A 26,386-nucleotide genomic window follows, 5' to 3' on the forward strand; every position below is an offset into this window, starting at 1 on the left:
ACTTTCCTACCCGAGCTTGTTTTCTCTGCCTGGCTGCATGCCCGGAAGGGGCTGCTCGCAGGCGGATTTCTCCCCGGGTTTGTGTCGCTGCTCAATGGCACAGGTCCCCCGCTTCAGACTAAAGGGCGAGTTAGTCGTCCCCCCCCCCCCCGCTCCCTAGCCCCCTTAACCTGATGCTAATCATTGGCTGGGGGTGGGACGGGCCCCCTCTCAGTGGTAGGGTGACGGCTAGAGACGGGTCATCTGTTGGTTTGTCCTAGGAAAACTGTTCCACTCTCGCTTCCCGGTCGGACAAACAAACAGGCTTTAAGAAAGACCAAAAGGGCCTTTAGTCCTCGGTCAAAAGCCCAGAGAGAGCAACGTCTGCTCCAAAAACAAGTTCATCTGTAGTTTCCTGCCCATGAAGTCATTTTCAAGTAACAGCCCTGTTAGTCTGCATTCGCAAAAAGAAAAGGAGGACTTGTGGCACCTTAGAGACTAACCAATTTATTTGAGCATGAGCTGAGCTGTAGCTCAGGAAAGCTCATGCTCAAATAAATTGGTTAGTCTCTAAGGTGCCACAAGTCCTCCTTTTCTATTTTCAAGTAAGTGATCCAAGAAGAAAGAATTGCATACAGATTGTAGGCAGAGTTTCATCCCAGTCTGAAATGTTTAACTCCTCCTAGCTAGCTTCCTGGTAGGATAAACAGGCTTTAAGAAAGAACAAAAGGGCCTTTCGTCCTAGGCCAAAAGCAGAGCGAGACAGAGAGCAACGTTTGCTCCACTGAGTGATGCCACTTAAAAACTTGCCACTAAATGTTACATTTGATTTGTATGAGTCCCTAGACCCCACTGAGAGCGCATTGCCATAGGCCAGTGATACTCAGATTGAGGCTCTTGAGCTGCAAGTGGCTCTTGAATGCCTCTCTTGCAGCACATGAGAGGAAAACAATGCATGATATTAAATAAGTAACCAATCAGGACGCTCTTACTAGATGAATGCATTGTAGTTGATAAAACAATAATAATACTTGGCCAGTTGTTTTGCTGTGCGAATAAAATGTGTCGATAGAAAACCGAAACCTTTCCTGTGGCCTACTGTAGGAAATAAAACCATTAATTTAACACTGTGGCTCTTTTGGATGATGGTGATTGCTAATTTGGCTCCTCAACTACTGAGGTCTCAGAGCAGCCATCCTAAGTACTGAACACACCACCAGTCAGAGACAGTTTCCTATCTGTTTCTCTCCTTATCCTTACCCCCTGCTCCCCACTGCCCAACTCTACGCATGGCACTTAGTTTGAATTTGGGTGCAGTACCGTACAGCTATCCTACTGAAACCGCTCTTTTAGCTTCACTTATCGGAATGCTTGTCAACCACAGGGCTCTCTGGCTTGTTCCAAGCAGCTTCAAAGTATTTTACCTGTGTCAGTTATTGAAAATGGGCTGAAAGATGGAGTGTCACACCCATTCAGGAAAGGAGCCATGAGGCTTTTGCTCCTTCTTAAAAACTAATGCCACTGAGTTATATTAAAGTGTACGGTAGAATGCTTGTGTCAGAGCAGCTGAGCTGACTTATCTTCCCAGTTAACAGTGGGAAGCTGGAGAAAGACATGTGCATTGTAGTCTGTTCACCACAGGCTTGTCATCTGGGCCCTTTTCTGCACAAGTTAACCTAAATGCAAGACACCGCACATTGATCTCATCTTGGCAAACTGCTTTGCACTTAAAAATGACACACTTCACTAATGCTGACCCACAAACCAGCTTACTACTGTTACAAGATGATTGGGGGGGAGGGCGGGGGGGGCAGGGAGGTATATGTGCCTCTCTCTCTCTCACCCTGTGCCGCTTGCTGTTTCTCTGCACCACCTCTTAGGCTGCAAGCTCCTGGGCGAGGAGACCTGTTTTACTTGCCAAAAGCATTGCACAAACCTAGGGCAATGTCTAAACACCACAGGAACAGTAAGGTCTGAAATGAATCCAGGAGCTTGGATGCTCTTTAGCATCTGTACCAGTGCACATTCTTTGGAGACCCTGCAGTAGCCTGCCATGAAGCACAGAAAGAAAAGGCTGCATCCTCAAGGCCGCACCTTGAGTCCTGTGAAATCAATGGGAGTTCTGCCAGCAACTCTACTGGGCCCAGAAGAGACTTATTCCTGAAAAGTTTGTCTCGTTTATGAAGTTATGCAGATAAGATCCCTCCCTCAAGCTTTTGTGAAGCCGTTCCACTTAAATTAAGAATTAATTGGGCCAAACTTAGAACAAGCGGCTTCTATGGGACATTTGGAGTTGCTGGTTCAATTGCTTCCTTTTCCCAAGGAGGAAAAGGGGATTGAACTGGGAGCTCCTTATGTCTTTCCTCTTGCAGTTGTTCCACGTCAATTAAATAGCGACTGGGCCAAAGGAAAAGCAAGAAGCCTTCTACACTACAGCGGTTAGGCTACTCCCTTGGGAAACTCAAGGTTGCTGGTTCAATGCTACTGCCTCCCTGAAGAGGAGACAGGGATTGAATTGGGAACTCTTTACGTTTTTCCTCTTGCCGCTGTTCCACGCCAATTGAATAGCGACTGGGCCAAATGAAAACCAAGAAGCCCTCTACGCTACAGCGGTTAGGCTACTCCCCTAGGAAACTCAAGGTTGCGGGTTCAATACCAGCACCTCCCTGAAGAGGAGACAGGGACTCAAGGGGGAACTCTTTAGGTTTTTCCTCTTGCCGCTGTTCCATGTACATTAAATAGTGATTGGGCCAAAGCAAAAGCAAGAAGCCCTCTACGCTACAGCGGTTAGGCTACTCCCCAGGGAAACTCAAGGTTGCTGGTTCAATACCACTGCCTCCCTGAAGAGGAGACAGGGATTGAATTGGGAACTCAAGGTTTTTCCTCTTGCCGCTGTTCCACGCCAATTGAATACCGACTGGGCCAAAGGAAAAACAAGAAGCCCTCTACGCTACAGCGGTTAGGCTACTCCCCTAGGAAACTCAAGGTTGCGGGTTCAATACCAGCACCTCCCTGAAGAGGAGACAGGGACTCAACGGGGAACTCTTTAGGTTTTTCCTCTTGCCGCTGTTCCATGTACATTAAATAGTGATTGGGCCAAAGGAAAAACAAGAAGCCCTCTACGCTACAGCGGTTAGGCTACTCCCCAGGGAAACTCAAGGTTGCTGGTTCAATACCACTGCCTCCCTGAAGAGGAGACAGGGACTCAAGTGGGAACTCTTTAGGTTTTTCCTCTTGCCGCTGTTCCATGTAAACTGAATAGCAACTGGGCCAAAGAAAAATCAAGAAGCCCTCTACGCTACAGCGGTTAGACTACTCCCCTGGGAAACTCAAGGTTACTGGTTCAATACCACTGCCTCCCTGAAGAGGAGACAGGGACTCAAGTGGGAACTCCTTAGGTTTTTCCTCTTGCCGCTGTTCCACGCCAATTGAATACCGACTGGGCCAAAGGAAAAACAAGAAGCCCTCTACGCTACAGCGGTTAGGCTACTCCCCTAGGAAACTCAAGGTTGCGGGTTCAATACCAGCACCTCCCTGAAGAGGAGACAGGGACTCAAGTGGGAACTCTTTAGGTTTTTCCTCTTGCCGCTGTTCCATGTAAATTAAATAGTGATTGGGCCAAAGCAAAAGCAAGAAGCCCTCTACGCTACAGCGGTTAGGCTACTCCCCTGGGAAACTCAAGGTTGCTGGTTCAATACCACTGCCTCCCTGAAGAGGAGACAGGGACTCAAGTGGGAACTCTTTAGGTTTTTCCTCTTGCCGCTGTTCCATGTCAATTGAATAGCGACTGGGCCAAAGGAAAATCAAGAAGCCCTCTACACTACAGCGGTTAGGCTACTCCCCTGGGAAACTCAAGGTTACTGGTTCAATACCACTGCCTCCCTGAAGAGGAGACAGGGACTCAATTGGGAACCCTTTAGGTTTTTCCTCTTGCCGCTGTTCCACGCCAATTGAATAGTAATTGGGCCAAAGGAAAAGCAAGAAGCCCTCTACGCTACAGCGGTTAGGCTACTCTCCTGGGAAACTCAAGGTTGCTGGTTCAAGTCTGTCCTCTACCAGATGAGGACAAGGACTTTCAGTGGGAGCTCCTTCTTTCTTGCCTCTTGAAGCTGTTCCACTTCAAGTCAATAGCAATGGGACCAGCAAGACCATTAGGATCACTCTGTAGCCCAGTGGGTAGGCTACTGACATAGAAAGTGGGAGACCCCAGTTCAAATCCTCCCTCGGCCTGTTAAGAAGAGGCTTGGACAAGGATGGATCACCTCCCAGGTGACAGGGCTGAGGGTGAGCGGCCCCTGTTTAAATTCCCTCCTTTCTCAGGAGGCCCTTGTCTTTCTGGAAACAGAGGAGGTCTAAACAATGATCCCCCACCTCTCAGGTTCCCTTGGGTGTGGGGGTCGGGGGGAGGTGTGTGGGGGGTTGGGTGGGGGGGTCGGGGGGTGGGGTGGGTGGGGGGTTGGGGGGTGGAGGTGGGGGGGAAAGAGGTCCCTGGGAGGTGGGACACCCCTGTTCAAATCCCTTTGCAGAGGAGGGGTTTGAACAGGGGTCTCCCACAGCCTGACCCATGGGGGGGCAAAAGAGTGATCCGCATTTTTGGACCCCCAAGTCATAGCTAATTAAAAGAGGAGCCTACAGTGCCAGATGCCAAGGTCAAACCCCCCCCCCCACACACACACACACGTCACGTGAAGGGTCTACACACTAGACTAGAAGAGGGCTTCTCCTCCTTTCTTGGGCCCAATTCATATTTCCCGTCAGCTCATACTGTCCTGTGACTACACACTTCCGTTTTAACCAAAGGCAAAACAGTCCAGACAAATGCAGAACCTGTATGTGGCCTGCCAAATCTGGTCAACATTCAACTGGGTCTCTCTGCGTTACGGCCCTTTGCCTGACCTGACGGTTGTGTTCAGACGGGATGCCCAATCATGTCTAAACACGAGGCGATGCAGAAGAACTGCCCCACTTCCAGCATCTACGGCCGCGCTGGGGACCACCCCAGCGCCAGCCACATGCCTCATGCCGCAGCCATGAATGGCTTCCAGCCCGCGGGTGACCCTGACTCAGGACTCAGCCCCCTTCGCACACCTGCCCGGCAGACTCGGGTCGAGTCCAGGGAGCTGTCAATGGCAGACAGGGCCACGGACCCCAGCCCGCCACGAACGGTCTCCCCCTGCTGCCCCCACCCCCCCGGATTCACGCCCCTCCGGCACCTGGCCACAGAGCCGGGGCCCCGGGCCCCGCTCTCCCCACGCCCTCCTGCTCCCACTCGCCAGCCCAGCGGGGGGCGAGGCCAGCCCAGGGGGCGGGGCCGGGGAGCCCCCTTCGCCCCCGACACTCACCCAGCGCTCCCCTGGGAAGCAGCGCGAGCGCCAGCAGCGCCGAGAGACGCGGGATCCAGCCCGGCCGAAGCAGCTCCATGGCGCCGAGCAGCGCCGCCCCCGGGCGCCGCGCCTCGCACTGCGCATGCGCCGAACCGAGCCGCCGCCGCCGCCGCCTCCGCCTCGGGAGCGCGCTCGCGGGTCGCCGCGGCCGCCGCAGGGCAGGGGCCGGGCCGAGCCGAGAGAGGCGGCGGCCGCCCCGCCCGGGAAGCCCGCGGCCAGGCTCGCCCAGCGCGGCGCCGGTCGCCGGTCCCCGCCCGAGGGAGGGAGGCCGCCAGCCAGCCAAGGCCTCGCTGCGCCGCCGGTTTTCGCCCAGCTCCGCGGCTCCCCCCGTCGGCCCCGCTCTGGTGCGACCCAGCGGGGAGCGGGGACCCGGGCCGGGGACGGCTGAAGGCGCACAAGCCGGGGGGGGGGGCAACAATGCCCCTGAGGGATTCGGGCCTGAGGGCTGCTCTTTGGGCGCTGCCAACTGCTGCACTTTCCTACCCGAGCTTGTTTTCTCTGCCTGGCTGCATGCCCGGAAGGGGCTGCTCGCAGGCGGATTTCTCCCCGGGTTTGTGTCGCTGCTCAATGGCACAAGTCCCCCGCTTCAGACTAAAGGGCGAGTTAGTCGTCCCCCCCCCCCCCCCCGCTCCCTAGCCCCCTTAACCTGATGCTAATCATTGGCTGGGGGTGGGACGGGCCCCCTCTCAGTGGTAGGGTGACGGCTAGAGACGGGTCATCTGTTGGTTTGTCCTAGGAAAACTGTTCCACTCTCGCTTCCCGGTCGGACAAACAAACAGGCTTTAAGAAAGACCAAAAGGGCCTTTAGTCCTCGGTCAAAAGCCCAGAGAGAGCAACGTCTGCTCCAAAAACAAGTTCATCTGTAGTTTCCTGCCCATGAAGTCATTTTCAAGTAACAGCCCTGTTAGTCTGCTTTCGCAAAAAGAAAAGGAGGACTTGTGGCACCTTAGAGACTAACCAATTTATTTGAGCATGAGCTGAGCTGTAGCTCAGGAAAGCTCATGCTCAAATAAATTGGTTAGTCTCTAAGGTGCCACAAGTCCTCCTTTTCTATTTTCAAGTAAGTGATCCAAGAAGAAAGAATTGCATACAGATTGTAGGCAGAGTTTCATCCCAGTCTGAAATGTTTAACTCCTCCTAGCTAGCTTCCTGGTAGGATAAACAGGCTTTAAGAAAGAACAAAAGGGCCTTTCGTCCTAGGCCAAAAGCAGAGCGAGACAGAGAGCAACGTTTGCTCCACTGAGTGATGCCACTTAAAAACTTGCCACTAAATGTTACATTTGATTTGTATGAGTCCCTAGACCCCACTGAGAGCGCATTGCCATAGGCCAGTGATACTCAGATTGAGGCTCTTGAGCTGCAAGTGGCTCTTGAATGCCTCTCTTGCAGCACATGAGAGGAAAACAATGCATGATATTAAATAAGTAACCAATCAGGACGCTCTTACTAGATGAATGCATTGTAGTTGATAAAACAATAATAATACTTGGCCAGTTGTTTTGCTGTGCGAATAAAATGTGTCGATAGAAAACCGAAACCTTTCCTGTGGCCTACTGTAGGAAATAAAACCATTAATTTAACACTGTGGCTCTTTTGGATGATGGTGATTGCTAATTTGGCTCCTCAACTACTGAGGTCTCAGAGCAGCCATCCTAAGTACTGAACACACCACCAGTCAGAGACAGTTTCCTATCTGTTTCTCTCCTTATCCTTACCCCCTGCTCCCCACTGCCCAACTCTACGCATGGCACTTAGTTTGAATTTGGGTGCAGTACCGTACAGCTATCCTACTGAAACCGCTCTTTTAGCTTCACTTATCGGAATGCTTGTCAACCACAGGGCTCTCTGGCTTGTTCCAAGCAGCTTCAAAGTATTTTACCTGTGTCAGTTATTGAAAATGGGCTGAAAGATGGAGTGTCACACCCATTCAGGAAAGGAGCCATGAGGCTTTTGCTCCTTCTTAAAAACTAATGCCACTGAGTTATATTAAAGTGTACGGTAGAATGCTTGTGTCAGAGCAGCTGAGCTGACTTATCTTCCCAGTTAACAGTGGGAAGCTGGAGAAAGACATGTGCATTGTAGTCTGTTCACCACAGGCTTGTCATCTGGGCCCTTTTCTGCACAAGTTAACCTAAATGCAAGACACCGCACATTGATCTCATCTTGGCAAACTGCTTTGCACTTAAAAATGACACACTTCACTAATGCTGACCCACAAACCAGCTTACTACTGTTACAAGATGATTGGGGGGGAGGGCGGGGGGGCAGGGAGGTATATGTGCCTCTCTCTCTCTCACCCTGTGCCGCTTGCTGTTTCTCTGCACCACCTCTTAGGCTGCAAGCTCCTGGGCGAGGAGACCTGTTTTACTTGCCAAAAGCATTGCACAAACCTAGGGCAATGTCTAAACACCACAGGAACAGTAAGGTCTGAAATGAATCCAGGAGCTTGGATGCTCTTTAGCATCTGTACCAGTGCACATTCTTTGGAGACCCTGCAGTAGCCTGCCATGAAGCACAGAAAGAAAAGGCTGCATCCTCAAGGCCGCACCTTGAGTCCTGTGAAATCAATGGGAGTTCTGCCAGCAACTCTACTGGGCCCAGAAGAGACTTATTCCTGAAAAGTTTGTCTCGTTTATGAAGTTATGCAGATAAGATCCCTCCCTCAAGCTTTTGTGAAGCCGTTCCACTTAAATTAAGAATTAATTGGGCCAAACTTAGAACAAGCGGCTTCTATGGGACATTTGGAGTTGCTGGTTCAATTGCTTCCTTTTCCCAAGGAGGAAAAGGGGATTGAACTGGGAGCTCCTTATGTCTTTCCTCTTGCAGTTGTTCCACGTCAATTAAATAGCGACTGGGCCAAAGGAAAAGCAAGAAGCCTTCTACACTACAGCGGTTAGGCTACTCCCTTGGGAAACTCAAGGTTGCTGGTTCAATGCTACTGCCTCCCTGAAGAGGAGACAGGGATTGAATTGGGAACTCTTTACGTTTTTCCTCTTGCCGCTGTTCCACGCCAATTGAATAGCGACTGGGCCAAATGAAAACCAAGAAGCCCTCTACGCTACAGCGGTTAGGCTACTCCCCTAGGAAACTCAAGGTTGCGGGTTCAATACCAGCACCTCCCTGAAGAGGAGACAGGGACTCAAGGGGGAACTCTTTAGGTTTTTCCTCTTGCCGCTGTTCCATGTACATTAAATAGTGATTGGGCCAAAGCAAAAGCAAGAAGCCCTCTACGCTACAGCGGTTAGGCTACTCCCCAGGGAAACTCAAGGTTGCTGGTTCAATACCACTGCCTCCCTGAAGAGGAGACAGGGATTGAATTGGGAACTCAAGGTTTTTCCTCTTGCCGCTGTTCCACGCCAATTGAATACCGACTGGGCCAAAGGAAAAACAAGAAGCCCTCTACGCTACAGCGGTTAGGCTACTCCCCTAGGAAACTCAAGGTTGCGGGTTCAATACCAGCACCTCCCTGAAGAGGAGACAGGGACTCAAGTGGGAACTCTTTAGGTTTTTCCTCTTGCCGCTGTTCCATGTAAACTGAATAGCAACTGGGCCAAAGAAAAATCAAGAAGCCCTCTACGCTACAGCGGTTAGACTACTCCCCTGGGAAACTCAAGGTTACTGGTTCAATACCACTGCCTCCCTGAAGAGGAGACAGGGACTCAAGTGGGAACTCCTTAGGTTTTTCCTCTTGCCGCTGTTCCACGCCAATTGAATAGCGACTGGGCCAAAGGAAAAACAAGAAGCCCTCTACGCTACAGCGGTTAGGCTACTCCCCTAGGAAACTCAAGGTTGCGGGTTCAATACCAGCACCTCCCTGAAGAGGAGACAGGGACTCAAGTGGGAACTCTTTAGGTTTTTCCTCTTGCCGCTGTTCCATGTAAATTAAATAGTGATTGGGCCAAAGCAAAAGCAAGAAGCCCTCTACGCTACAGCGGTTAGGCTACTCCCCTGGGAAACTCAAGGTTGCTGGTTCAATACCACTGCCTCCCTGAAGAGGAGACAGGGACTCAAGTGGGAACTCTTTAGGTTTTTCCTCTTGCCGCTGTTCCATGTCAATTGAATAGCGACTGGGCCAAAGGAAAATCAAGAAGCCCTCTACACTACAGCGGTTAGGCTACTCCCCTGGGAAACTCAAGGTTACTGGTTCAATACCACTGCCTCCCTGAAGAGGAGACAGGGACTCAATTGGGAACCCTTTAGGTTTTTCCTCTTGCCGCTGTTCCACGCCAATTGAATAGTAATTGGGCCAAAGGAAAAGCAAGAAGCCCTCTACGCTACAGCGGTTAGGCTACTCTCCTGGGAAACTCAAGGTTGCTGGTTCAAGTCTGTCCTCTACCAGATGAGGACAAGGACTTTCAGTGGGAGCTCCTTCTTTCTTGCCTCTTGAAGCTGTTCCACTTCAAGTCAATAGCAATGGGACCAGCAAGACCATTAGGATCACTCTGTAGCCCAGTGGGTAGGCTACTGACATAGAAAGTGGGAGACCCCAGTTCAAATCCTCCCTCGGCCTGTTAAGAAGAGGCTTGGACAAGGATGGATCACCTCCCAGGTGACAGGGCTGAGGGTGAGCGGCCCCTGTTTAAATTCCCTCCTTTCTCAGGAGGCCCTTGTCTTTCTGGAAACAGAGGAGGTCTAAACAATGATCCCCCACCTCTCAGGTTCCCTTGGGTGTGGGGGTCGGGGGGAGGTGTGTGGGGGGTTGGGTGGGGGGTCGGGGGGTGGGGTGGGTGGGGGGTTGGGGGGTGGAGGTGGGGGGGAAAGAGGTCCCTGGGAGGTGGGACACCCCTGTTCAAATCCCTTTGCAGAGGAGGGGTTTGAACAGGGGTCTCCCACAGCCTGACCCATGGGGGGGCAAAAGAGTGATCCGCATTTTTGGACCCCCAAGTCATAGCTAATTAAAAGAGGAGCCTACAGTGCCAGATGCCAAGGTCAAACCCCCCCCACACACACACACACACGTCACGTGAAGGGTCTACACACTAGACTAGAAGAGGGCTTCTCCTCCTTTCTTGGGCCTAATTCATATTTCCCGTCAGCTCATACTGTCCTGTGACTACACACTTCCGTTTTAACCAAAGGCAAAACAGTCCAGACAAATGCAGAACCTGTATGTGGCCTGCCAAATCTGGTCAACATTCAACTGGGTCTCTCTGCGTTACGGCCCTTTGCCTGACCTGACGGTTGTGTTCAGACGGGATGCCCAATCATGTCTAAACACGAGGCGATGCAGAAGAACTGCCCCACTTCCAGCATCTACGGCCGCGCTGGGGACCACCCCAGCGCCAGCCACATGCCTCATGCCGCAGCCATGAATGGCTTCCAGCCCGCGGGTGACCCTGACTCAGGACTCAGCCCCCTTCGCACACCTGCCCGGCAGACTCGGGTCGAGTCCAGGGAGCTGTCAATGGCAGACAGGGCCACGGACCCCAGCCCGCCACGAACGGTCTCCCCCTGCTGCCCCCACCCCCCCGGATTCACGCCCCTCCGGCACCTGGCCACAGAGCCGGGGCCCCGGGCCCCGCTCTCCCCACGCCCTCCTGCTCCCACTCGCCAGCCCAGCGGGGGGCGAGGCCAGCCCAGGGGGCGGGGCCGGGGAGCCCCCTTCGCCCCCGACACTCACCCAGCGCTCCCCTGGGAAGCAGCGCGAGCGCCAGCAGCGCCGAGAGACGCGGGATCCAGCCCGGCCGAAGCAGCTCCATGGCGCCGCGCCTCGCACTGCGCATGCGCCGAACCGAGCCGCCGCCGCCGCCGCCTCCGCCTCGGGAGCGCGCTCGCGGGTCGCCGCGGCCGCCGCAGGGCAGGGGCCGGGCCGAGCCGAGAGAGGCGGCGGCCGCCCCGCCCGGGAAGCCCGCGGCCAGGCTCGCCCAGCGCGGCGCCGGTCGCCGGTCCCCGCCCGAGGGAGGGAGGCCGCCAGCCAGCCAAGGCCTCGCTGCGCCGCCGGTTTTCGCCCAGCTCCGCGGCTCCCCCCGTCGGCCCCGCTCTGGTGCGACCCAGCGGGGAGCGGGGACCCGGGCCGGGGACGGCTGAAGGCGCACAAGCCGGGGGGGGGCAACAATGCCCCTGAGGGATTCGGGCCTGAGGGCTGCTCTTTGGGCGCTGCCAACTGCTGCACTTTCCTACCCGAGCTTGTTTTCTCTGCCTGGCTGCATGCCCGGAAGGGGCTGCTCGCAGGCGGATTTCTCCCCGGGTTTGTGTCGCTGCTCAATGGCACAGGTCCCCCGCTTCAGACTAAAGGGCGAGTTAGTCGTCCCCCCCCCCCCCCCGCTCCCTAGCCCCCTTAACCTGATGCTAATCATTGGCTGGGGGTGGGACGGGCCCCCTCTCAGTGGTAGGGTGACGGCTAGAGACGGGTCATCTGTTGGTTTGTCCTAGGAAAACTGTTCCACTCTCGCTTCCCGGTCGGACAAACAAACAGGCTTTAAGAAAGACCAAAAGGGCCTTTAGTCCTCGGTCAAAAGCCCAGAGAGAGCAACGTCTGCGCCAATAATTTCTGCCACTAAAACGTTACGCTAGATTTGTATGAGTCCCTAGACCCCATTGGAGAGCAGAGTCCCATTCCTGTAGGCCAGCGATACTCCGATTGGAGCTTTTGAGCTACAAATGGTTCTTACCTGTGTCCTTTGCAGCTCTTTGTAGCAGAACCAATCAGGCCGCTCAGCGTGTTAGTAGTTGATCAAATGATTATAGGTGGTCAGTCATCTTGCTGTGAGACTATTTAAAAACTAAATTTCTCCTGTTTTCCTGTTTAAATATGAATAGACAGTTTTATAGTAAATGAAACCATGAAGTCACAGTACTTGGCCTCTGTTGGATAAGGGTGATTGCTAATGTGGCTCCTCCAGCACTGAGGTCTGAGTATGCTGCTCTAAGCATTGAACATACCCCCAGTAAGTGACAGTTGCGTATCTCTGTTTCTCTCCCTTTCCCTACCCTTAACTACCTCTTTTCCCCAGTGTCCCAACTTTAACCACAACATTTAGTTTGTGTTTGGCTGCAGTACAGTTACTGTATTGAAACCACTCTTTTAGTTGGACTTATCAGAATGCTTGTCAACCATACAGCTCTCTGGCTTGTTCCAGTGAGTTTTATAGTCTTCACTGCATCTGTTACTGGAAATGGGCTGAAAGATGGAGCGTTACACCCATTCAGGAAACAGGTAATGAGGCTTTTGTTCCTTCTTAAAAGCTAATGCCACAAAGTTGCATATTAAAGCGTATATAGTAGAATGCTTGTCAGAGAAGCTCAGCTGAATTGCCTTCCCAGTTAACAGTGCAAAGGTGTGAAGCCAGATTAAAAAAAAAACAGATTGTGTGTACAGAACAGGCCTGTCCCTGTAGCTGTTTTCTCCACAATTGAACGTAAATGTATGTCACTGCATGGTTGTCTGATCTCTTCAAACCACTCTGCATTTACAATGATACTTTTCACCAATGCTGACCCACACTCCACCTTATACTGGTACAAGATATTGAAGAAAAATAGGGAGCCCATAGTCAAAGCAAAAATAAGTAGCCCAAGGCTTAAAGGGTAAAAGGCTCTTTTGTCTAGAGAGACTCACCCATGGCCTGATGACATTTCTATGCAGCATGTCTTAGTCTGGGAGCTCTTCAGTGTAGAGACCTCTTTAACATGCCAAAAGCATCTCACAACCCTAGGGTACTGTTTAAACACCCCAGGAAGAGGAAGTTCTGAAGGGAATCCAGATGCTTGGAAAATGTATGATGCCTTTTAGAGTCCTTAATTGTTGTTTGTATAAAGCAGTGCACATTCATTGGAGATCCTGCATTAGCCTGCATTAAGCATAGCAAGAAAGGGCTGCACACTGAACGCCAAAGCTTGAGCCCAGAGAAATCAAGGGGAGTTTTGCCAGTTACTCCTCTGGGACCAGAATTTAGACTTAAATCTACTGTCTTTGGTTTCAACTGACAGTTTTTGGGGTTCATTTTTGAATCCTAAAAAGATGTCACTTAAGGCTTGCCTTTGTGAGGGAAATTGATTGGCACAGCTGTAGCTGAATAGCTTTTCCTATAATTCCCTTGTGGACACTCATTGTGGAAGAACACTCTTACTTTCAAAGTAACTAGTTTGAAATAAACAATTATTCTAGAATAAAGTCACTTTTATTCCAGGACACAGTGAGGGGGAGTTATACTGGAATACAAGTGTTCCAGAACAGTCATTCTGCTGTAGTTATGCTAGTCCATTTTCCCCAGGTCAAAAAGCTATTAGGCTACTTCCCACTATCTGACAACCCCACTATCATTGTTACAAGTCTTTCCCTAGTAGCACAAGAGGCCTGGTTTGTGAAACTGCCCATTCTTAATCCCTGGATCAAGGACACAACGAGTCATAACACCTTCTTTGTACTGCAGCTGGTGTTCACAAATGCCTCCAATTAATGTATAATTGAGGGATTTTACAGGGATGCAAGATCAGTCCCTTTACTGGGTTTAAGGGAGGCATTTACTTCTTCGTGTGCAGGTTCTTTTAATTGTAGTTCAGATTAGAAATTCAGGGTAGGAACCTCTGCCCAAAAATATGGCAAAGTCTCTGAAGATGGAGGCATCATCAGGATCTGCATCACAAAATGAGCAAGATTGATTTTAAAAATGTGTTGCTGTAAATTCACCCATCTCCTTTCTAAACAAATATTTTCTCTTTTAGAGCACATTATAATAAATTGCAGACATTTTATACACAGCTTTTGATTTAAAAGCAGTATTTAAAAAGTTTAATCTGTAGTTTCACGCCCATGAAGTCATTTTAAAGTAAGGGATCCAAGAAGAAAAAATTAAATATTGAAAGCAAAATTTCATCTGAGTCTTATTTTTAGAGGGGTTAAAAATTACAAGGGGTTGTAAAAGAAGTTGATTGTATCTCTACTATAAGGTGAAGAACATTAAGTGCTGTGTCTTTGAAGAGCAAGTAAAAGGAAAGAGATACAGGGTTGGCAGTCATGAAGCCCTTTTATAAAATCCAGCAACTCCTCAAAATTAAGGTTCCTTTCACACACAGCCTTCCGAAACTTTTCAAGAAGACCGCTGTGGCAGTTAATGAAGCATGCTCAGAAGGAAGTTCAGGGTTTTGTGCTTGCAATTTCTTATCAAGGCAGGCTCAGCAGCACTTGCGTCATCTCCTCTTCCTGGTGTTAAATTGCTTAGTCAACTGGTCAGAAACAAGAAGTTCCATGAAAGGGAAAGAAGGCCAGAGCATAATCTGAGGAGTGAGCATCCTTGATGCTGCAGGGTGGTTGTTCATCTCAGAAGTCTGCACGCAAGACGTTTTCGTGGACAAACAGCAGGAGGGCAGCCTAAAAGCTACAGTCTGGTGCTGTGTAAAGTTGAACTTCATGAACTAAACTGCTATAAGGATCTAAAGGAAGCAGCTGCATAACGTCGTCAGGTATATGCTGTGGCTTTGCGTTTTCCCCTAGAGAACTTCATTGCAAGAATGTAAATTACCCACAAAGAAGGTGAAGGAAATGCTTCCATGTTCTCCTCATGGTGTGCATTTTGCGTGGAGAAGTGGTTTCCTGCCTGCAGAAAGGGATACATCAATGTTAAAACAAAACTTGGTTCTTCTATGCTCCTGCCAATCTTTAGAAACATTTTATTGCAATTTTATTACTTTCACTTGGACAAAAAGTAATCTTTTTGAAATGTTTACATTTCCTGGGGAAAGATTGTCAGATCAGCCTACTTTTAAAAAAAAAATCTGTTTACATGTCAAAATAAATAGCACATTGTGAACTTGTTCACGTCAGACTGTATTTCATGCTGTATAATACACAATCATGAGGTAGTAGATATAGTTGAAGTATAAAGGCAGGTAGCTGTTGGTGCCATTACGTTAAATGTCAGTATTCTGAAGACAGTATTCTGAAGCAAAAGTTGGTTTTCATTGTGGACCGTGGCAGCCACAGGACTACATGCAGATTCAACGGTAAGCCGAGCAGCCACCACAACACATATTAAAGCAGACAGACCCAAAGAACTGCTTGAGCCTTATTCTAGTGTGGCTAGAAGTAAGTTGTATAGCAAGCAGATTTCCCCACAACTTTACAAACAAAACATGGTTTCTAAGGTGGGTAACATTTGACCCATGATTTCCATCTTCCTTTGTACTAGATGGAAACAGAATTAATGCAAATAATGCTTCAGACCTGATTTTGTTGTACTACCTTCCAAAAAAGTGTTGTGACATTGCAAATGTGATCTGCTCGTTTGCTACAAACAAAAGGTTAGCCAAACCGGAAGTGTCTGTGGTTACAACAGGTGCTGTTTTTATTCAAGAAACATAGGAGCAAGGAGACTGGGAGAAAAATAGTCATTTTCCATTCAACATACAGTGTCTTTGCATTAGAGCAGTAATACTCAGATCTCTGTGGTTCAGGAGCCAAATTAGCAATCATTACCCAAAGAAGCCACAATAGTAGAAAATTATTATTCTCACAGCAAACAAGTTAATAACTCAGTGCAAGCTGGTAATTTGTTAACATAGTAAAAGCATCCTGACTGGTTAATAACTTATGTGCTGCAAAGAACTACAGGAGACACATTAAAGAGCCACTTACAGCTCTCAAGCCTCAGTCTGGGTAACACTGCATTAGAATAAGTTAGAGCTGACATCATTCACCACAATTTTGACATTTTTATGTTGAAGAAAGTGATTTAAAATAAGCCCATACCTGCTATGGTGCAAATGAATTTTTTTGTTCAGTTATGTGGGCCAAAGGCATCCGGTACTTGCAGTTTTCATGTGTATAGTAATAGCTGAATGGTGAAGAGGAAAAATAAGTTACATTTTCAAAGGAAAACTCTAATTTAGTTTATTTTAAAAGGAGAGACGAAGTAAATTTATATTTAGCCTCAAAACTAATTTCAGAGTTTTATGGCTGCTGAAGTTTGGAAAGTTGATCTGAAGATATTTGAGATCTCACTGATACCAGCAGAGGACACCAAGATTGATTAATTTACCAAGACGAAAGATGAGGAGGGTTCTTATATTAAAGTTGCCTGATTTAAGAGGGATGGTGTGAGGGGGGAGGGAAATCTTCATTTAAAGGTGATGTGCAAAATAGGAAAAAAATAGGGCTTATGCCACTTTAATACTGTTTTGTTACATAGCCAAGCAGGCTCAAGGGTTTTATTATTAGAAATGCAGTTATTGGCAACTAGAGAACTAATAAGGCTACGGTCGGACACTGCAAAAGACTAAACATAGAGCAAGTGAGAGAGTGGAAAGGATTTTGGACCAGACTGTTTAAGACCCTTTATTTACAACTATTTAAGTCCATTGTCTAACTGACAGTTTGGAGAAGGGAGGGAAAAGGTTTTTGTATTTTTTTTTTTTGTAATTTTTAAATACCTTCTGCTGCTGCAATTAAAGTTTGACGGCTCACAATATATGTTCTCAAAACTACTTCCATTCCTAGTCCCAGAAAACCTGAGAAAACCACGTTACATCGCTGATATTTCAAAGATAAAAAAGCAGAAAAAACCCCCAAACTTTACATCCTTTCCCTCCCTCTCTTCAAACTTTAGTATATTACAGAGATACCCCCCCCCAAAAAAAAAACAAAACAAAAACCCAAAACCCTTTCAGATCTAAAGGGGAAAAATCCATCATGGGCCTTATTTCTTTGTACCATGCTAATATCCTGGTGACAGAAGAATGTTTTGGGTTTGTTTATTTTTGTAAAAATACATTATAATAATGCTTCTTCCAGAGCAAAGAGATGAGAAGGGAGAGAAGTTTTTACATATTATATAAAAAGATTGGTATGTGAAGAACACTAAACTATTACTACCTGCAGACTCACAAAATTACACTAGTGATTACCTGTTTCTTTTGTCCCATTGTTGCAAATGGAGATCATGAGTCATTTAATGAAATGTTTGGCCAGTATTAAACTGTGGAACCAAACAACAGTTCATACATATTTGAAATGAATGGGAATTTAGAAAAATCCCTCACCCTGCATTCTGCTTAGACATAATCCTCGAGATAATGATGGTAACCAGGAGAAGCAGCAGTGCCCCACCTGCGATCCCTGAGAGACAAAAGGGAGAAAACTGAATCAGTCTGACAAATGGGCTTATGAAACACAGAAACAGTATTATTGGCCTTTGCAGATTTTTAATTAACTCTCAAAATCCCAAGCAAAGTTAAGAGGTCATGGCATTCCTCTATCTGTACCCACAAGGGTTTCTGAATCCTGACAGGTTTCAGAGTAACAGCCGTGTTAGTCTGTATTTGCAAAAAGAAAAGGAGGACTTGTGGCACCTTAGAGACTAACCAATTTATTTGAGCATAAGCTTTCGTGAGCTACAGCTCACTTCATCGGTGCATTCAGTGGAAAATACAGAGGGGAGATTTATATACACAGAGAACATGAAACAATGGGTGTTACCATAAAGAAGGTTTAGAAACAATGGGCCAGATGTTCAACTAGGGTAAATCAGCATAGGTCCACTGAAGTCAGCTGTGAATCTGACCCCAGGTCTTTTTAGTAAACTACTTACCGAGGACTACTGAGATGAAGTTATAGGAACCTAGAATTGGGGGTAGAGAGAGGGGAAAAAAATTGAACTACTGTAATATGAAATGAATCACAGCCACATGATTTCTTCAAAAATATTTATCCAAACATTTTCTGTATCAGGCATGTTACAGATTTTATTGGTGAGAGCTAGAAAGCAAAATTTATTAAAAGTCCTCCCCATATTGCCAGCTATATAGAAAGGCCCTTGCAACTTTTAAAGGGAGATAAACCACTGTAACCCAATCGCCTCCTCCAGCACAGGAGAAAGCTCAGCACTGTATTGACTGGCTGAGCAAGAAAGAAGCTCTTTCCGTTTACCTGCTAAATCAACCATATATCAACTGTGAGGGTCTTGGGTAGGGTAACCAGATGTCCTGATTTTTGGGTCTTTTTCTTATACAGGCTCCTATTACCCCTTACCCCCTGTCGCGATGTTTCACATTTGCTGTTTGGTCACCCGAGTCTCGGGAGCATGTCACACACACACTGAGTTAAGCTGGAAGGACAAAGCTGTTGCTTAGAGAACTGCCTTTTACTGATAGGGAGAAATATTTTAAGTAGAGAATAAGACATATTTTGAAAACTCCAACCTAAATGCAGTGAGTTTTACACAGAATAACGTAACAAAAGCCATGGTTGTAACACTGATTGGTGGTATCTACACAGTCAAAAAACTCAAACCATATTAGGATATCATATTACATTTTAGACAGGCCTCAAGTTGAGAGAGTTTGATTTTTACCTTCCCATATTTAGGGCCTGTCTACACACAAAAATCATACTGGTTTAAGTTAAATCAGACTTTAAATCAATATAGGTAACTGGGTGCAAGCCCCCGTGTAGGCATGCTTTTATCATTTGAAAATTCTTATCTTAGTTGAGCTTGCATTCATAATTTATAGGTGCAGACTACAATGATATAAGCCAGGTTGGAATTGCTTTGAGTGCTCACACACAAAGTTGCAATAGTATGATTAAATCTGCTTTAAAAAAAAAAAAAAGCACCTTTAGTTAAGCCCTTGCAACTGTGTGTGGGGATCAGGAATTAGAAACAACTAATGCAGATATGTTCAGGAGACATATACACATTGAGTTTATTTTGTGTAACTGTGTAGCTTTGTTCAAATAAAAATTTGAAAACAATCTCTTTTCCCTCCCAGATAGGTATTGTCTACACAGCCCAGGATACATTTTATCTTGTCTGCACACAAACTTGCACTGGTTTAACTAAATTGGGTTTAAAAAAAGACCTGTCTAGCATTGGAAATCTCGATGTAAAGCAGGCCTCAAAATAGACAGGAGGTTTGTGTTGCAGATTCTGCAAAGGGCAAATCTTATTTCAACCTCTATTGTCATTTGACCACTAGGTGGAAACCTAACACAGGGCATGAATTTTTCCCATTTATTCTATACATACTGGATCTACAGACTGGTACAGGTTTCAGAGTAGCAGCTGTGTTAGTCTGTATCCACAAAAAGAAAAGGAGGACTTGTGGCACCTTAGAGACTAACAAATTTATCTGAGCGTAAGCTTTCGTGAGCTACAGCTCACTTCATCGGATGCATTCAGTGGAAAATACATTCAGGGGGTGTGGGACTGACCCCACCAGGCCAAATGCACCAGTCTGTGGGGCCCCCAAAGGACGGGGCCCTAAGCGATCGCCCCAATTCGCCATACCCAAGGCACGGCTCTGGGTGTAGTTATATTCACTTATGAAGGTGACAAGAACAAACATGTAATCCTACTACTGTACCAAGGTGTAATTTGCTGCCTTGTCGCTGGAGGAATGCAGACATACAGAGCAAAATCCTAGCCCACTGAAGTCAGTGGGAGTTTTACCAGGATTTCAACTCATAGTCTGTTTCAGTCTTTAGTTTTTATGCACTCTCTCAGTACTGCATTGAAGAGCACAACACAGCAGGAGAATGACTTCAGGCTCTTCAAGGCAGGCAACTGCCATTTTATTTTTAGTTGGTTTGCGGGGGAAAAACACATTAAGTCATTTCTGTCCTTACCATTTTGTAGAACAGCACAAGCATGATAGGAAGAAGGGCAAACACAGTACCTGTCTTCAAAAGGGGGAACAAAGAGGACCCTGGGAATTATACACCAATCAGCCTAACTTCAATATCTGGAAAAGATACTGAATATTAAAAAAATATATAATTACCTAGAGAATAACAGGATAAGGAATAGCCAGCATGGATTTGTCAAGAACAAATCATGCCAACCAATCTAATTTCCTTCTTTAACAGGGTTACTGGCCTAGTAGATAGGTGGGAAGAAGTAAACGTGATGTATCTTGATTTTCTTGATTTTAGTAAGGATAGAACCTAGATTCTCTCTTACCCTGTGTGCAGGCTGGAACAGGAGGATCCCACGTTCCATCATCTTGGCACTGAATCTGATGGCTGGCGTTCAGGGTGTAGCCAGGATCACATTCAAACCTAACCGTGTCCCTGGGTCTGTAGACAGGTCTATGTCCAGGTACTTTTCTTCCATTCTGGATTTCTGGGGCAATGCAGAGAACCTCTGAAATTGAAAAGGTGCAGAAGGTGTCAGCCTGCCCGGCAAGCAGTGCTGTTCAGTGGGTGCTTGGCACCTGTGTTCTGCACTGGCTGCCTACCAGTTTCTGGGGAGAGTTTATGGTGTTGCTTTTAACCTCTCCACTGCAAACACTATCGTGCAAGCCTGCCTAAAACCACATCCCATGGGGTTCCATACTGCTCCTCTTGTGGTGAATAGAGTCCCCAGAGTGATCCCTCTCAGTGACAGAGAGATCAGGGCTGGCAGGAGAGCTTCCTGTGAGGGACCCTCAATTTGGAGCCTACTCCTTGTGCTTGCTGTTAGACAGTACAGGCCTGTTGGCCTTTAGGGGACACACTGCAAATCTTTCCTGTTCACTCAGTGTGTAGCAGGGGTAGAGATTGGAGGCAGAGGTTTGTGTGTCTGCCTGTGTGTGTGAGGGGAGCGAGAATATTAGTTTCTAGTTTTTGTAATTCATGTAAAGTGTGGTAAGGGTTTCAGACAGATGCTTTTAAAAATATTTTCCTCGTGAGTACATATCTGTGCATACGCACGTAGGAGTACGGAGTGTGCATACAATGCCTTTATTTTCAAAAGCATTTATTTCATCTTAAGTCTAATTAAATGGAGCTTTAATTCCCTGCTATTAATTCTGTTTCACTGGTGAGCTTGTCTTTCGAGTTAAAACCTGTTGTATGAGCTTCTTCCTCTTAGTTCTAGGTAACAGAAAATAAATGCACCTTCACACTGAGGAGGGGGAGGGCTCCATGTTCCAGATGCCGCACAATAAATTGATGCCTGCCCATTAAGAGAATAGCCGGGCTCACAGCTGTAATTTACAGACGTTCCAGTGGTGAACACTGCCAAGGCCTGGACGCTGGGCTTCCCATTGGTGATGGCTGGAGGAAAGGAACACTGTAGCACTATAGGGAGGAAAGAGAGTCTTAACTGAACCAGAGCTCATGCAGGCTAAATTTATAGGAGGGAAAAGATCCACATGCTCATTTTGAGTTGTACCCAACACGACAGCAGTGACCCTAATGCACACCGGGGTAAAGCTACCTATTCTCCATTCCCTCGACCTCATTCACATCCCCCCATATATCTATGTAGCGCGATGACTCAGTCATGCTTCTTGACACCCACAGACATGTTCTCAGCCATCTTAGTAAGGCTCCAACAGTTATTTCCACGGTTTATTTTGTGTTTACATTGGGAATTCTGCCACTTTGGAACCATTCATTGGTTGGATGGCTAGTTGGGTGGGGCCTTCTCTAAGTTCCCTTAACTTGGGAGGGAGGTTAAGTGGGAGAACCTGGCCAGGACTCAGTTCTTCAGGGATCTTTTCGGAGAGTGGAAAAGCCCAGATACTTTGGAGAGGAGCATGGGAAACACTGGGATAGCGACACAGATATTTGCATTTCCCTTTTCAGATCTCAAACTAATCCCACAGTCTTTTTGGACTTCCGGCTCAGCCCTGCCAGATCTGACTCATCACAACAGGATCAAAGATGATCAACCTCAAAGCCTTAGTCACACTTACATCTTTCACAGACAGGGACAGGAGGATCCCATCTACCGTCATTTTGGCACTGAGTCTCAGGGCTGCCGTTCATGGTGTAACCAGGGTCGCATTCGAACACAACCATGTCGCTGGGTCTGTAGGCAGGCTGTACCCCATTTGTTCTTCCATTCTCCACTTCTGGGCTTACGCATGTTGCTGAAAGGGAAAGCATAACAAACCCTTTAGACTCTAACGCACTTGTGGGATGGAATAGGCAGCTTACCCACTGAGACATTTCCTTTGACAAGTCTTTTACTTCACTTTCATAAGTATTTCTACATTCTCACATCCTCTGTAGCAATTCTTTCAGCATGAACATTACCCAGCTGCACTCACAGAACCATTCACCACTGGTACAAGTGGATGCAATGCCACTGAACTTAAAGGAGCTCCTCTTGCCAACAGTGACTTTGGCCCATGTCTCTCATTGGAAATTTAGTTTCCAGCTGTGGAATTTGCTGAATTGGTGGCTTGTCTCAAAGTTCTTGTGGTGTCTATTTAAATCCTTTTGCGTGTCTGACGCACCAAGCGAGAAAAAGGGAAGCAGCAAAAAGAACAGAAACGCACCTTCACATTGAGTGTGAGGGTTGCTCCAAGGTCCAGACGCCGTACAATGAAGTGATGCCTCCCCAAGAAGGGACTAGTCAGGATCACAACGGTAATTTACAAACATCCACCACCCAGAAAAAATATCGGGCTCCTTTAAGCATCTCAGTTGGACAACCAAAATCCACTGGACAATTTAGGTTCACTATTTAGTGTCTTCCCAGTTCCCATTTCAAGATGGACAGACATGAGGATTCTGAGCAGAAGAAGATAAAAGTGCTCTGCTTTCACCTTTATGGTACAGTAATTCCCCTCAGCAGACCCATGGCTCTTGCCAACTTGGGTCACTTCTTGCAGCTGCTGCAGTTGGAGGGATCCTGACCCCCAAATGCATTGTGGGAAAGCACAAGCTTTGCAATAAAACAGAAGGGACAAATTTACTCATCTGTCATCCCCACTGCTCTCGGAGCCCTGCCAGCACTGCCCCCAACCTGGTTCATTTCTTATCCTCTACGTCTGTTCCTAACAACTGGGACCGTCCACCTCTCCCCTCAAACCAGTCTGTAAAGTCTCTGGATTTGAGGCGAGCAGCAGGCAGGACAGATTCAGACGGGGTTAGTGCTGGAGGTTCTCACTGATCAGTCAGAAGGGAAACCTGTTTCTAGATGCATAATACAAACAAATCAGAGTTTTGACACTTGCCTAGCTCACAGACTGGCAGAGGTGGATCCCACGTGTCATCAGTTTGGCACTGACTCAGACTGTGACCCTTCATGGTGTAGCCGGGATCGCACTCAAAGGTAACACTGTCATTATATAAATAGACATGTCTATCACCAGATACTCTTCTTCCATTCTGGATTTGTGGGGCTGGGCATCTAACCTCTGAAAAAGAAATGCTTTAGCTGAAACACAGGGCCAGAGAGGAAGAAAAACATCTCCGCAGCCTAGACAGCTCTCAAGCCTTTTTTAGGCTCTCAGCATTTTCCCTGTAACTTGTTGCACTAACCAATATTATTCCGACTTGAAACTGCAGATTGTTGTGGGAAATGTGGAGGGCCACCCTGTGAGGAGGAGATGGAGATACACTGGTAACAGCGTAGGTCCCTTCATGGCAACCTTGCAAGGGTTCTCTCCTCAAGCATTGTCCTGTGTACAATTCTCGTCATGCCTATAACCCTGAGAGGCTCTTGTGGTTAAAGTCCTGGCTCGGGATTTGGAGATCTGGATTAAATTTTTGGCTGTGCCACTGACCAACTTCATATATCACCCGGAGAACTCACTAATCTCTGTGCCTCATTTCTCCCACTGTAAAGTGGAGATTATAATTCTTCCCTCCCGCTTAATTAACATTTGTGAGGCAAGCAGAAAAAAGAGAAAAGGGCACGTAACCACATGGACAGACAGTTGTGACCTACTTACGCTCACAAATGGGATCACCACCACTCCATGCAACATGCATGCCAGAAATCTCACATCGTCTGTAAGGCTGTCCAATCAACCGGTGCCTGGAGTTAGGCAAAGGGGGTTATCAGTTCTTACCTATTCCTTTGGTATCTGAGTTCTCCTGTGAAGCTCAATTATTTGTGAAGCTCTTCTCCCCAGCCACAGCAGGTGGGGACCAACACCACTGACTACTGAGTGATGATCATAACAGAAAAGGCTCCTTGCCAACTCAGAACTCCCCAGCCCCCTGTAGAATTAAACCACAGAACGGAATCCAGTGTAGGCCCAATGAGCTGGCATTCTTTGAGCCAGGGGATCCAAATGTCCTTCCTGTGCCCCCAAGTCCTACTTACCACATCAGCAGAATCATTCTCCTCCATGGAATCACAAGCCATATGCAAACAAGTAACAACATTTTCTCCCAGCACTTTCTGGCAGGTTGCTGGCGGAGGGGTATTATTATGCCTGATCGAGAGGGGTTTTGATTTTCTCATAACCGATGAGATAAGTTTTTGAGGGAGTGGGCCAGGCAGACCCAGCTGGGGTCTGGCTAGCTTGAGATACTTAATTTAAGTCAATCAAGACTGTTGTAATGCATGCAGGAGTAACACCCCACCCCAGCAGAGAGGTCCAAAACACAGACGCTATACAGCAAACCTCAGCTGAGCTGGCTCTGGAGTTCAGCAGCCAGCTGTTGTTATAGGCAGTGTCAGTGAAATGAGACTTTCTGTGGTCACAGGTTCTTCCCTTTCGCCCCCACATAGGACATGCTCTACAAGTGCACAAGCCAGCACTACAGCTGCAGACCTTTATTTCTCAGACCCCTGAAGCACAGTCCTCATCTTCAAATGGAGAGGGCAAGTGACGTCCTCTTCTGCTACCTTATCCCCAGCGCTCTCACTCAGGCACCTTCCCCAGCAGGGTTTCCCTTTGGAGACACCTCATCAGTCTGGCAGGTGGGCAGTTAGTCAGTGATAACCCTTCCACCGAACTCCGTATGGGAAAACAGCCAGATCCAATTATTCAGAAGAAGAACTGTTCCCATGTCAAAGCAAGGGTAAAATCGAAGAGATTCCAAGGTTTGCCCTGGACACTTGGATCCTACTCTCCACAGGAGACATCTGTGCTCAGCCAGCACCTGCAGGCAGAGCATTCAGCTGGCCAAATTGCAACTAAAGTTTCTACAATAAATGACAGAGCATGAATGAAGAAAAGAGGGAGACTTATTCCAATCCGTCTTTCCTCGCATATAAAAATTATATTGATTGAGCCAAGAAGATGGAGGGCTGCTTTAGTATGGAAGAGTAAACTGCTTTCAGGAGTTGGGGGAATATGAGGATATCCATTTGTGTTCCACAGCTGTAAGTGAAGCACAAGTAGTCAGCTCAGGCAATCTGAAACTTACCCTTCTTCACATGTGAAATAGACGGTTGACCCAAAATGGGTATCTGTTACAATAACTCTGCCGTTCTCCAGCTCTCCTGGATGACCACACGATTTCTCTGGTGGAGAACAAGGCTAGGATTAGGGTGCTCTCTTTCAATGAAACAATGATCCCAGGGATCTGTCAATATTTAACACACTCCACAAAGAAGACATTTAGAAGGCTTAGAACAGGCACAGCTAGAGAGAACTTTACGAATGACTATTAACTATTTAAAGGCACATTAGTTGTGTCCACGCTGCAAAATGTTAAGGCCATTAAGACCTTTACTGAACCATGGAAACAAAATTCATAATGATATTCACTTTTACAGAACTTGAGAGCTTCTGACCATGTTCGATTTTCAAGGCATGTAATAGTGGATTGCATATGCGGGTGTCTACTGTATCCAGGCCGGCAAGTATAGTTTATAGTCTTCCCAACAGGAAAGGAAGACTGATTTTTATACTCGCTCTTCAGCTCAGCAAAGCTTAACCTCGTTGGGACATCACAGCCATCTAGCAAGAAAGGAAAAACACATGAGAAAAAAGAACCGTATCCAGTCTGCTGGTATGTACCACGTCAGGTGCAGGTAGATACAACAACAGTGTTACAAAGAAATGACTACAGATCTGCTTTATAAATATTCTTCCAGGTGTTACACTAGGATTGAAGCCGAGGGAAAGAGAACGTTCAGACAAAGTGCTAATGCAACAAAATCCATAGCTGGAGACCGAATCTCAAATAACACACACACAGGGCCAAACTTACCACTGGCACAAGAATCTCTATTTCCGAATCAACTAAAACAACATATGCACCTGCCCTGTTTACCTCTGGTCCTAAAATCCATCCTTGGGCTGCCCTACTCCCAGGATGCTAAAATGTGCCATTTTTCAGTAGTACTGTCAGTGAAAAACTAAAGTATCCCAATCGTGGCTTCTGGCCTGAAAGAATAGGACTCTATAGGTTC

General features: G+C 47.4%; 1 protein-coding gene across 1 annotated transcript in view; it reads right to left on the reverse strand.

Moving 5' to 3' along the window:
- Positions 1-11,644: 11,644 nt before the first annotated feature.
- The window catches only part of LOC311511112 (complement receptor type 1-like), a 61,510-nt gene continuing 46,768 nt past the window's right edge, over positions 11,645-26,386 (reverse strand). The window contains exons 31-41 of the mRNA XM_084611461.1: positions 25,740-25,931; positions 25,396-25,492; positions 23,967-24,052; positions 23,247-23,429; positions 21,978-22,154; positions 21,175-21,357; positions 20,258-20,440; positions 17,888-17,917; positions 17,340-17,415; positions 16,051-16,135; positions 11,645-14,899 (exon numbers count right to left, since the gene is read on the reverse strand). Coding sequence (XP_084467587.1) covers positions 16,054-16,135; positions 17,340-17,415; positions 17,888-17,917; positions 20,258-20,440; positions 21,175-21,357; positions 21,978-22,154; positions 23,247-23,429; positions 23,967-24,052; positions 25,396-25,492; positions 25,740-25,931 — 1,289 coding nt within the window. The 3' untranslated portion in view covers positions 11,645-14,899; positions 16,051-16,053. The remainder of the gene's footprint in view (positions 14,900-16,050; positions 16,136-17,339; positions 17,416-17,887; positions 17,918-20,257; positions 20,441-21,174; positions 21,358-21,977; positions 22,155-23,246; positions 23,430-23,966; positions 24,053-25,395; positions 25,493-25,739; positions 25,932-26,386) is intronic.

The sequence above is a fragment of the Lepidochelys olivacea genome (genome assembly GCF_965140295.1).
Source record: "Lepidochelys olivacea isolate rLepOli2 genome assembly, chromosome: 21".
Classification (NCBI taxonomy): domain Eukaryota; kingdom Metazoa; phylum Chordata; order Testudines; family Cheloniidae; genus Lepidochelys; species Lepidochelys olivacea.